The following is a 12184-nucleotide window of genomic DNA, read 5'->3' as shown; positions in this document are numbered from 1 at the left end:
TACCGACCGACTCAAGAACAGCTTCTTCCCTGCTGCTGTCAGACTTTTGAATGGACTTACCTCGCATTAATTTGATCTTTCTCTACACCCTTGCTATGACTGTAACACTACATTCTGCACTCTCTCCTTTCCTTCTCTATGAACGGTATGCTTTGTCTGTATAGCGCGCAGGAAACAATACTTTTCACTGTATGTTAATACATGTGACAATAATAAATCAAATCAAACCAAGGGCCAGGATTTTCTGATCTTGAGTGCCCTGCCCCCACCGAGAACAGGGAATTTGGCACTCAGCCAAAACTCCATTTACTGCAGCGGGACTGGAGAACCCCAGCTTGGGAGAGGTCGGAGAATTCCGGTACATGTCTTTAACCTATCAGAAGGAATCATCCCCAGTGAGTGACCCTGCAGAGGTACATTTCCCACAGAGGGGATTATTTTTACCCTGTTCTCTGTGAGTGTGCAGTTCAAATCACCCACTTTACTGGAATATCCCTCGCAATTTGGGATCCATCTTTTTAACCTGAACACGTGGAAAGGATTCGGCTGAATCTGCTTTTTACTCGCCCGTCACATCCCAAACCATCCAATCACCTCATCTTTCACCCGCTGATCTGTGTGGGCAAACTGACCCACCGGGCAAAAGTTAGCGAGGACCCACCGGGTAAAGGTCAGCGAGGACCTACCGGGCAAAGGTCAGCGAGGACCTACCGGGCAAAGGTCAGTGGCAAAGATCAGCGAGGACCCACTGGGCAAAGGTCAGTGGGTAAAAACAAGCTGCTATTTTTTGTCTGCAAGGCTGGGATTGCTCTCAGAGAGTTTGAGGTGAATGGTATTTAACAAGTGTTCAACATCATGAAGAGTTTGAACAGAATGAATCAGGAGAAGCTGTTCCCACTGATGTGGACGGTCAAATACCTGAGGAGAGAGACTGAAGGTAATTGATGAAAGGGGGTTGGATCAAATACTCAAAAAGCAAACTCTTCAACTTGGAAAAAGAAAAAAAGACTGAAATTAAATGGATAATTCCGTCAAAGAGCCAGTAGAAGGGTGATGGGCTGAATAGTCTCCAGTGCGCTGTAAGCGGAGTAGAGCTTGGCTCTGTCTCTGTGGCCAGACTGGTCTCCATGTGGAAGAAGCAATGAGGCAATGTTCTACATAAGAACATCAGAACTAGGAGCAGGAGTAGGCCATCTGGCCCCTCGAGCCTGATCCGCCATTCAATAAGATCATGGCTGATCTTTCCGTGGACTCAGCTCCACTTACCCGCCCGCTCACCATAACCCTTAATTCCTTTGTGTGAAGAAGTTCCTCCTCAACTCAGTCCTAAATCTGCTCCCCTTATTTTGAGGCCATTCCCCCTAGTTCTAGTTTCACCCGCCAGTGGAAACAACTTCCCTGCTTCTAGCTGGCCTTGGGTTGCATGGTCAGATAGACCAGTAGAGGTGGGTCCAGGAGGCTGGGGGTTTATATGATGTTTGAACATGGCAGTGTGCCATTCTCCTTCCTATTCCTAACCCGCTACCTCACACACCCTGGGATATGAACCCTATGGAGTGTTGGAATATAGAAGCATAAAACACATCAAATTCCAAACAGTGAACTCATATCGATATAAAGCTCCAGTTCTCAGGACTCAGGATGTATGGTTTATTCCTGGCTGCAGAACAGTTAAAGAAATGAAGGAGCTGGAGGCAGCTACACCGGCACAGTTACTCAGGGACACAGAATGTAAGCTCTGCCTGGTCAAAGGAGGTGTCCCTTAATCACCCATTTTACAAGCTCCTGTCTCACTCCGATTGGGTGGATACAACTCCTGTTAATATTTACTCATCTATTAAAGGAGGTGCAAATAGAAGGTAGCCATTCAGCCCCTCAAACCTAGTCAAGCATTCATTTAGATTTTAGCCTATATCTCAATTCATCACTGGTGGCCATAAAAATATATTAACATAAGAGCTCAGAACAGGAGTAGGCCATTCAGCCCCTCGAACCTGCTCCGTGACTCAATACAATCACGGATGATCTTCATAGATTATCACCGAATCCCAACAGTTGTGGAAGGAGGCCATTCTGCCCATCGAGTCTGCACCAATTCTCCAACAGAACATCTTACCCAGGGCCTAGCCACGTAAACCCATGTATTTCCCTCACTAATTTCTTTAACCTACACATCTTTGGACACTAAGGGGCAATTTACAAATCTTGTCTCTGCCTCAACTCCATTTTTCTGCCCGTTCTCCATAACCCTTCAGCCGTTTACTGATTAAAAATCTGTCTCCTTAAATTTACTCAATGTCCCGACACCCACTGCACTCTGTGCTGGTGAATTCCAGATTCACCATCCTCTGAGAGAAGTAATTCCTCCTCATCTCTGTTTTAATTCTGTCACCCCTTATCCTAAAACTGGGACCTCTTGTTCTAGATTGTCCCACAAGAGGAAACATCCTCTCCACGTCTCCCTTTGTCAATCCCCCTCATCATCCCGTACACCTCAATTAGATTGCCTCTCATTCTTCTAAACTCCAGCGAGTATCAGCCTGAACTGCCCAATCTCTCTATATAATGATAAACGCCTCATCTCTGGAATCAGTCCAGTGAATCTCCTCTGAACCACTTCCAATGACAGTGCTTCCCTCCTCAAGGGGGCCAAAACTGTGCACAATATTCTAAGTGCGGTCTGTTCAATGCCTTGTACAGTAGCAGCAACACTTTTATATTCTAACCCTTTAGCAATAAATGCCAAGATTCTATTTGCCTTCCTGATTACCTGCTGTGTCTGGCCATTGACTGGGCGCTGGGTTTCCCTCCCTCACCCTCCCCTCCTCGAACATGCTCCTTCAAACTTCCCTCTGATTAAAAACTGTCCTGAAATCTCCCGAGGCTCCGTGAAGCACCTCTGGCACGTAAAACTGAGCTAAAGGCGCTATAGAAATGTAAGCCATTGCTGTTGTAAGTCCATCTTGGTTTTGTAACTCCTTACCTAACAAAAATCTATCCATTGCAATTTGGCAACACTGAGCTGATCTGGGGGGGGGGGGGGGGGGGGGTGGGGGTTCGTGCGTGGGGGGGGGGGGGGGGGGGGGTGGGTGTGGGGGGGGAGGAGGGGGGGGGTCAGGGGGGGGTGTGGGTGTAGGTGTGGGTGTGGGAGGATGGGGGGGGAGTGGGTGTGGGTGTGGTGTGGGTGGGGGGGGGGGAGAGGGGGGGAGGGGGGGTGGGTGTGGGTGTGGGTGGGGGGGAGAGGTGGGAGGATAGGGGGGGAGTGGGTGTGGGTGGGGGTTGGGGGGAAGGTGGGAGGATGGGGGGAGTGGGTGTGGGTGGGGTTGTGGGTGGGGGGGAGGCGGGGGGGATGGCGGGGTGAGTGGGTGTGGGTGGGGGGAGAGGTGGGAGGATGGGGGGGAAGTGGGTGGGGGTGGGGGTGGGGGGGAGGTGGGAGGATGGAGGGGGGTGGTTTGAAATCCCCCTGCCCTTTGCAATGCTTCCTGAGTCGTTACCACAGTAATGGCAGTCTCCCTGCCCCATGCCGAGATGGAGCATGGCTGCTCCAGACGGGGCCTGGGAGAGAGTTTTATATTAATTGTGACTCACTCATTTTAAACGTGTCAACATCCCTTCAATCGCTGAATGGCAGAACCTTTTGCCAGTGTGCCAGGCTCCAGCTGCTAACTCTACAATCCTGCCTTCCGCCTGCTTCCCAAAGCAATTCCAACAGCCAAAAAACCATCGCAGGAAATCCGTGAATGGGAAGTGACAGCCAGCTTTGCTCAGCAGGGACCCCCCCCCCCCACACCTCCCCACCCCAACAGACACAGCAGAAAACTTTAACCCTTTCACAACCTGGGCTAGATCCAAAATCCCCTGGGGCTACCCCCTCCCCACCCCCAACCCCCTCCTGACAGCCTCACCAAGGTTTGGGTGGGTGGGCGCTGGGTATGGGGTGAGGTGGTGATGGTGGCAGGTTCTGGGGGCAGGGGGTATTAGGGTGAAGAAGTCACCCCAAAACTGGATAAATTCCTCCCGTGGGGTGTGGGGGTGAGAGTGGGGGAACATGTCCCTTTATGGTTGGTTTCTGGAAGGTACCCATTGCCCAGGGGGTGAGGGTGGCAGTGTAACACTGACTGGTCAATCCTCCTGTTCTCTGGAAATGATGCCCCCCCCCCCCACCACCCACTGTCTCTCTCACGCCACCCCCAACACCCCCCCCCCCCCCCCCCCCCCCCCCCCCCCCGCCGAAAACCAGGCTCCTTTTTAAGAAAGCCACATTTGAATAATTAAAATAGAATCAGAGAATGGTTACCCACAGGAGGCCATTCAACCCATGTTCCCAATACTGTCCCTCTGCAAGAGGAACTCCCCTCAGCTGTAAATGTGGACTATTGTCCCGTTGGGTCTCCTGTGACCCAAAAGGCGGAAACCCCCGGTGGTGATAGATAACTAACCCTCCCACGGACTCCACTCCCATTGGAGGGGAGGGTGTTTGCTGCTGTAATGAGGAAGGTTTATTTGCTGCAGGCAGTGTATCAGTTTGTTTAAAAAGTTTGTGAAATTACAATGTACGGGAAATTAAAATGTATTTGGACTGTCGTGTACCCGGATGGATTGTTGAAATGAAAGGGAAGCCGGCACTGGGGAAGTACACAATCGGAGAGAGGGAGAAGAATCTTCCCAATGGAATGATACAATGCCAGAAACTGCTGAACCCGACAAGCTCTCACTCTGGCCTCAGCTCCCAGTACAAGGCCAATTGGAAGCCACAGGAAGCCTGGCTCTGACCCACATCCCAGATCCTGTAACCAGGAAACTTCCCCCCGGATCAGGCAAATCCCATACCCAGCCTGCCTCACTGCCATGGTTCAGACTGATCAGCCAATCAGATCTGTTCAGGAATTTGATCTGGTGGATTTCAGACTCTCATTGGCTGGGAGTTTCCCGCCTGGGTTCAATAAGAGTGGATCCCAGTGGGAGCAGCTCCAGGATTCCACACAGATTAACACCAGTACGTACACAGCGAGTAAACCCCCACCCAAAACAGGAATGAGAGCTGTACAAACACACAAACCAGGCTCTGCTTTAGTCCCAGGACCCCAATTACAGCTTTCGAGCAGACAGGCAGCACGGTCGTACATGGGTCACTGCCTGTGTGGAGTTTGCATGTTCTTCCCATGTCTGTGTGGGTTTCCTCCGGGTGCTCTGGTTTCCTCCCACAGTTCCAAAGGTTTGGTGCATTGGCCATGCTAAATTAGGTTTAGTAAATGCAGGGTTAAGAAGTTCTTCAGAGAGTCAGTGCAGCTGGGAATATATTCAATGTCCCAGCCTACACTGCTTTTTGGGTCAGAGACTTCCAAACACCACCAACCCTCAGGGGAGAAATTCCTCCCAAGCCTATCTTAAACAGGAGACGCCTTATTGTTATGCTGTGCCCCAGAGATCCACTACAAAGGGGATCTCACATCCCTCAGCATCCAACTCTGTCGTCCCCTCAGAATCCTCTGTTTCAAACAGATCATCTCTCGTTCTTTTAAACTCCAGTGGGAACCGACGCAACCTTTCCTCACAACACAAACCCCTTCATCCCGGGAATCAGTCCAGTGAACCTTTACCCAGCTGTTTCGTACATAAATATATTCCTCTTAAATAACGAAACCAAAACTCCAGCAGTGATCTCACAACTCACTATATAGTTGGGCAAGACTTCCCTCTTTTTACACTCCACCTCCTTCAGAATAACAGCCATTTGCCTTCTGATTTCTTGCTGGACCTGCAAACTAGGACACCCAGATCCCTCTGTACTGAAGCATTCTGCAATCTCTCCCCACTTAATTAATTGGCTGTTTTCCATTCTTCCTGCCAAAGTGGATAATCTCACACTTCCTCACATTATACTGCATCTGCCAGAGTTTTTACCCCCTCACTGAACCGATCTACACTCCTTTGCAGACCCTCTGGATCCTCCTCACAACTTATTTTCCTGCCTATCTTTGTATCATCAGGTTTCTTCATCCCAGCTGAATATAAATTGTAAATAGTTGAGATCCCAGCCCTGATCCCTGTGGCACTCCACTGGTTACATCCTGTCAACCAGGAAAGGATTCATTTATTTTGACTCTCTGTATTGTGTAACGGATTCTTTCTGTGTGCTAATGGGCTGTAGGAATAAACCCTTCTCTTCACACAATAAAACCAATCCTCTGCTGCCTCGGTTACTTCACTCAGTTCTCCTGACAACTTCACCCACTCTGGGTGGCAGAATACAACACCTAACATGATGGTACCTACTCTCACTCCTTTCTCGCCGTTGGCTCCTGGAAATCCTGGGAATCCGATCGAACCCTGGAAGGAGAAGAGAAAAACCATCAACAGGAAGTCCAGGAATTCCGGATCGGAGCTGCCTTATGACTGCAGGAGGTTGACTTACTTTTGGGCCTTGTCTTCCTGGGTATCCCGGCAACCCTGGAACTCCGAGTTTTCCCTAGATCAACAGAGGAAACAGGTTAACAGGAACATGGGAATTTCTTCATAATCCCTCTTACAGGAGACAGAAGAATGGGGATAATCTTACATTTAGACAACTGGGAATCTAGACTCCCAAAGTAGACCTTTCAACCAATAACAGTGCGGATTGAAGAGTCCACAGATCCCTGGGCCTCATTGGCATAGCTGGCATCGTCCACTTACAGAGTTACCATCAATGTCTGTTATTCTGCAGAGTAAATAGCTTCATAAAGACACAACACTGTAATTAGCTTCAAAAAGGTCCAGTCACTCTTAACCCCACCATATCCATTTGAGACTCAGTCACAGAAGACAGGATAGCAGTGGAAGGTGTGTTTCTGAATGGAGGGCTGTGATAAGTGCTATTCCTCAGGGATCAGTGCTGGGATCTTTGCGATTTGTAATATATATAAATGATTTGGAGGAAAATGTAACTGCATTGATTCATAAGTTTGCGGACGACACAAAGGTTGGTGGATTTGCGGATAGCGATGAGGACCATCAGAGGATACAGCAGGATATAGATCAGTTGGAGACTTGGACGGAGAGATGGCAGATGGAGTTTAATCTGGACAAATGTGAAGTAATGTGTTTTGGAAGGTCTAATACAGATAGAAAATATACAGTAAATGACAGAACCCTTAAGAGTATTGATAGGCAGAGGGATCTGGGTGTACAGGTACACAGGTCACTGAAGGTGACAATGCAGGAGGAGAAGGTAGCCAAGAAGGCATACGGCATGCTTGCCTTCATCGGCCAGGGCATTGAGTTTAAAAATTGGCAAGTCATGTTGCAGCTTTATAGAACCTTAGTTAGGCTGCACTTGGAATATAGAGTTCAATTCTGGTCGCCACACTACCAGAAGGATGTGGAGGCTTTGGAGAGGGTACAGAAAAGATTTACCAGGATGTTGCCGAGTATGGAGAGCATTAGCTATGAGGAGAGGTTGGAGAAACTTGGTTTGTTCTCACTGGAGCGACGGAGGTTGAGGAGAGACCTGATAGAAGTCTACAAGATTATGAGAGGCATGGACAGAGTGGATTGTCAGAAGTTTTTTCCCCAGGGTGGAAGAGTCAATTACTAGAGGGCACAGGTTTAAGGTGTGAGGGGCAAGGTTTAAAGGAGATGTACGAAGCAAGTTTTTTTTTTACACAGAGGGTGGTGGGTGCCTGGAACTCGCTGCTGGGAGAGATAGAGGAAGCAGATACAATAATGAGTTTTAAGGGGCATCTTGACAAACCCATGAATAGGATGGGAATAGAGGGATACGGTCCCCGGAAGGGTAGGAGGTTTTAGTTCAGTCAGGTAGCATGGTCGGTGCAGGCTTGGAGGGCCGAAGGGCCTGTTCCTGTGCTGTGATTTTCTTTGTTCTTTGACTCCTCAGATACTGAAGCAGTCTATACTCAAATGCAGCAAGACCTGGACAATATCCAGGTTTGGGCTGACAAGTGGCAGCAACATCCACAACAGGCAAGTGCCAGCCAATAACTGTCTCCAACAAGAGTGGATCTAACAACTGCCGCTTAACATTCAATGGTGTTACCATCACTGAATCCCCCCACTGTCAACATCCTGGGGGTTACCATCACTGAATCCCCCCACTGTCAACATCCTGGGGGTTACCATCACTGAATCCCCCACTGTCAACATCCTGGGGGTTACCATCACTGAATCCCCCACTATCAACATCCTGGGGGTTACCATTACTGAATCCCCCCACTGTCAACATCCTGGGGGTTACCATCACTGAATCCCCCACTATCAACATCCTGGGGGTTACCATCACTGAATCCCCCCACTGTCAACATCCTGGGGGTTACCATCACTGAATCCCCCACTATCAACATCCTGGGGGTTATCATCACTGAATCCTCCCCACTGTCAACATCCTGGGGGTTACCATCACTGAATCCCCCCCCACTATCAACATCCTGGGGGTTACCATCACTGAATCCCCCCACTATCAACATCCTGAGGGTTACCATCACTGAATCCCCCACTATCAACATCCTGGGGGTTACCAACACTGAATCCCCCACTATCAACATCCTGGGGGTTACCATCACTGAATCCCCCCACTGTCAACATCCTGGGGGTTACCATCACTGAATCCCCCACTATCAACATCCTGGGGGTTACCATCACTGAATCCCCCCACTGTCAACATCCTGGGGGTTACCATCACTGAATCCCCCACTATCAACATCCTGGGGGTTATCATCACTGAATCCTCCCCACTGTCAACATCCTGGGGGTTACCATCACTGAATCCCCCCCCACTATCAACATCCTGGGGGTTACCATCACTGAATCCCCCCACTGTCAACATCCTGAGGGTTACCATCACTGAATCCCCCCACTGTCAACATCCTGAGGGTTACCATCACTGAATCCCCCCACTGTCAACATCCTGAGGGTTACCATCACTGAATCCCCCACTATCAACATCCTGGGGGTTACCATCACTGAATCCCCCACTGTCAACATCCTGGGGGTTACCATCACTGAATCCTCACTATCAACATCCTGGGGGTTACCATCACTGAATCCCCCCCACTGTCAACATCCTGGGGGTTACCATCACTGAATCCCTCCCAGTATCAACATCCTGGGGGTTACCATCACTGAATCCCCCCCACTATCAACATCCTGGGGGTTACCATCACTGAATCCCCCCCACTGTCAACATCCTGGGGGTTACCATCACTGAATCCCCCCCACTGTCAACATCCTGGGGGTTATCATCACTGAATCCCCCACTATCAACATCCTGGGGGTTACCATCACTGAATCCCCCACTATCAACATCCTGGGGGTTACTGTTGACCAGAAACTGAACTGGACTTGCCATATAAATATTGAGGCTACCAGAGCAGGTCAGAGGCTGGGAATCCTGCAGCAAGTAACTCACCTCCTGACTTCCCAAAGCCTGTCCACCATCTACAAGGCACAGGTCAGGAGTGTGATGGAATACTCCCCATTTGCCTGGATGGGTGCAGGTCCAATAACACTCAAGAAGCTCAACACCATCCAGTACAAGTTATCTTGATTGGCACCCCATCCACAAACTCCCCCCACCATGGTGACAGCAGTGTGTACTGTCTACAAGATATACTGCAGCAACTCACCAAGGCTCCTTAGACAGCACCTTCCAAACCCATGGCCACTATCATCTTGAAGGACAAGGGCAGCAGCTACTTGAGAACACCGTCACCTGGAGGTTCCCCTTCAAGTCACTCACCATCCTGACTTGGAAATGTATCGCCATTCCTTCACTAACTGTTGTCAAAATCATGGAACTCCCTCCCTAACAGCACTGTGGGTGTACCTACATTTCAGGGACTACAGAAGGTTTAAGAAGACAGCTCACTGCCACCTTCTCCAGGGGCAGTTATGGATGGGGAATGAATGTCGGCCCAGCCACTGACACCCACATTTCAAAATGAATGAAAAACCTGAAAATCTCACAATCGCACCTCCCACCCTCTCCTCACCTCCCTCACTTCCCAAAACCTCAATCCTTGATGTCCATCACCTCCAACACATTTTCATTCTTCCTCACAGTGCTGGGTTGGAGTGTTGGACGTGTCGGAATGATTCCTCAGGGAAGTGCCTCATTATTCCGCCTCATAGACATGGAGAAAGTGCCAGAGTAAATATGCAAAATATTTCCACAGCCGGACACGGGTTAGCAGTGTTGAGGTGAAGGGTGGGGACAGACTGGGAGAGTTTTATTGACCTCCCTCTTGGAGAGACCTCAGAGATTGCTTCATTTTCCAGTACCTTTTCCCCGGCAGGTCCGGGTGGTCCGATATCTCCGGCAGGTCCAAAGCGACCCTTGGGACCTTCAGGGCCGTCCTCTCCCCGGGGACCAGCTGGACCCAGCTCCCCCTGGCAGGAAACAAAATAAACACCAATCAGCTGACCAAAAACATAATACTGCAGGCGCTGGAAATCTGAAATCCAGGCCAAAAATACTGGAAAATCTCAGCAGGTCTGATAGTGTCTGAGGGGAGAGAGACAGAGACAGAGACAGAGAGACAGAGACACAGAGAGAGAGAGAGAGAGGGAGGGAGAGACAGAGAGAGAGAGAGAGAGAGACAGAGAGAGAGAGAGAGAGACAGAGAGAGAGAGAGAGACACAGAGAGAGAGAGACAGAGAGAGAGAGGGAGAGAGAGAGGGAGACAGAGACAAAGAGAGAGAGAGGGATGCAGTTAATGTTCCAAGCTCAGTCCCGTGGTGGGGTCAATCCAGACTCGAAATATTCACTCTATCTCCACAGGCGCTGTCAGACCTGCTGAGCTTTCCAGAATTTCCTGCTTTAGTTTCAGAAATCAGTCACTCTGGAAAGATCTGGGGGGGTTCACGGAGTGTTTAATTACAACACATTCTGCTGGCCAGTGTCATGGGCAGTGAGGGCTGGCTGGAGTGAGGTGTAAGGAAGGTGAGGGACACAAACAGTGAGTAGCACACAGGGTGTACACCTCAAATACTCCTGATGGTAGGTGCAGGGTCAGGGCTCCCACACTAAGTGGGACTCTGAGCAGATGTGGATTTTCTCTGCTCTCGTCCGCCCCCTGCACCCATCCAGCTTTGCTCAGTCTCCAGAATTCCGGCTCGCGACCTCATTCATTTCTCACTTTGTCATTCCCGAATATGAATTAACTTTTTGGAAAGTAGAAATTGTGAAATATTTTGGATTGCTTCATTCTTCTGGTGACAGGGTCTGGACAGAACACCAATTCCTGTTTGAACAAAGCTCCTTTTGTGAACTGGTTTGGATTTACAATGTGCTGTGTTTCACCAGTGTCATATGGAATGTGGTTGGAACTAGCTGTGGGGCTGGGGGGCAGTGTGGAATGGTGTGTCTCACACAAACCGTGACAGTAAATGTCTCTGACACGGTGATTACCTCCCAGCAACAAGACTTCAGTTTCACACACTTGGCAGCGCCGTGGTTCAGGAGTCGAGGAGGGATCAGAACCCCCGAGTTAACACCCACTGGCCTGAAAGAACTGCCGTGTAGACACAGATCACCACAGTAAATATAATGAGAGAGAGAGATGGACAGAGAGAGGGGGAGATGGACAGAGGGGGAGAGATGGACAGAGAGTGAGGGAGATGGACAGAGGGGGAGAGATGGACAGAGAGTGAGGGAGATGGACAGAGGGGGAGAGATGGACAGAGAGTGAGAGAGAGAAATGGACAGAGAGAGAGAGAGAAATGGACAGAGAGAGGGAGTGAGAGATGACAGAGAGTGAGAGAGATGGACTGAGAGAGGGAGCGAGAGAGAGAAAGATGGAGTGAGAGAGGGAGAGAGATAGAGTGAGAGATGAGGTGAGAGAGGGAGAGCGATGGAGTGAGGCAGTTTAATGAAAGGATTCAGGTGACTTGTACATTTGGTGTTGTGTTTCACAGGACGGTGATTGGTTTGTAGGTTCTGAACTCCTGGCTGCCTGTTCTGGAGTTTCAATTTGATTGGTGAAACGAGGAGGTGTTTTGTTAACATTCTGTCTATCCGGTGGTGAGTGGGGGGCCTCAGGCTTCAGGAAGTGTCAGTCAGTCTCTGACTGCGGACTGGATAATGCATCTCCTGGCAATGCTCATCAATCATCATTACAGCAGCAGATCCACCAATCTGTCACACTCCGGCTACTGCACCCTCACTGAGTGTACGTGAGGATGTGAGTAT

At 49.7% G+C, this 12184-nt stretch overlaps 1 protein-coding gene across 1 annotated transcript in view; it reads right to left on the bottom strand.

Moving 5' to 3' along the window:
* Positions 1-12184, bottom strand: part of col5a1 (procollagen, type V, alpha 1) — a 268503-nt gene that overhangs the window by 77412 nt on the left and 178907 nt on the right. Inside the window, exons 30-32 of the mRNA XM_080212368.1 lie at positions 10276-10383; positions 6416-6469; positions 6277-6330 (exon numbers count right to left, since the gene is read on the bottom strand). Of these exons, the coding sequence (XP_080068494.1) occupies positions 6277-6330; positions 6416-6469; positions 10276-10383 (216 nt within the window). The remainder of the gene's footprint in view (positions 1-6276; positions 6331-6415; positions 6470-10275; positions 10384-12184) is intronic.

This window comes from Carcharhinus amblyrhynchos, chromosome 25 (genome assembly GCF_965287045.1).
Source record: "Carcharhinus amblyrhynchos chromosome 25, sCarAmb.v2.hapA, whole genome shotgun sequence".
Taxonomy (NCBI): domain Eukaryota; kingdom Metazoa; phylum Chordata; class Chondrichthyes; order Carcharhiniformes; family Carcharhinidae; genus Carcharhinus; species Carcharhinus amblyrhynchos.
This window is presented reverse-complemented; position numbering and strand designations above follow the sequence as displayed.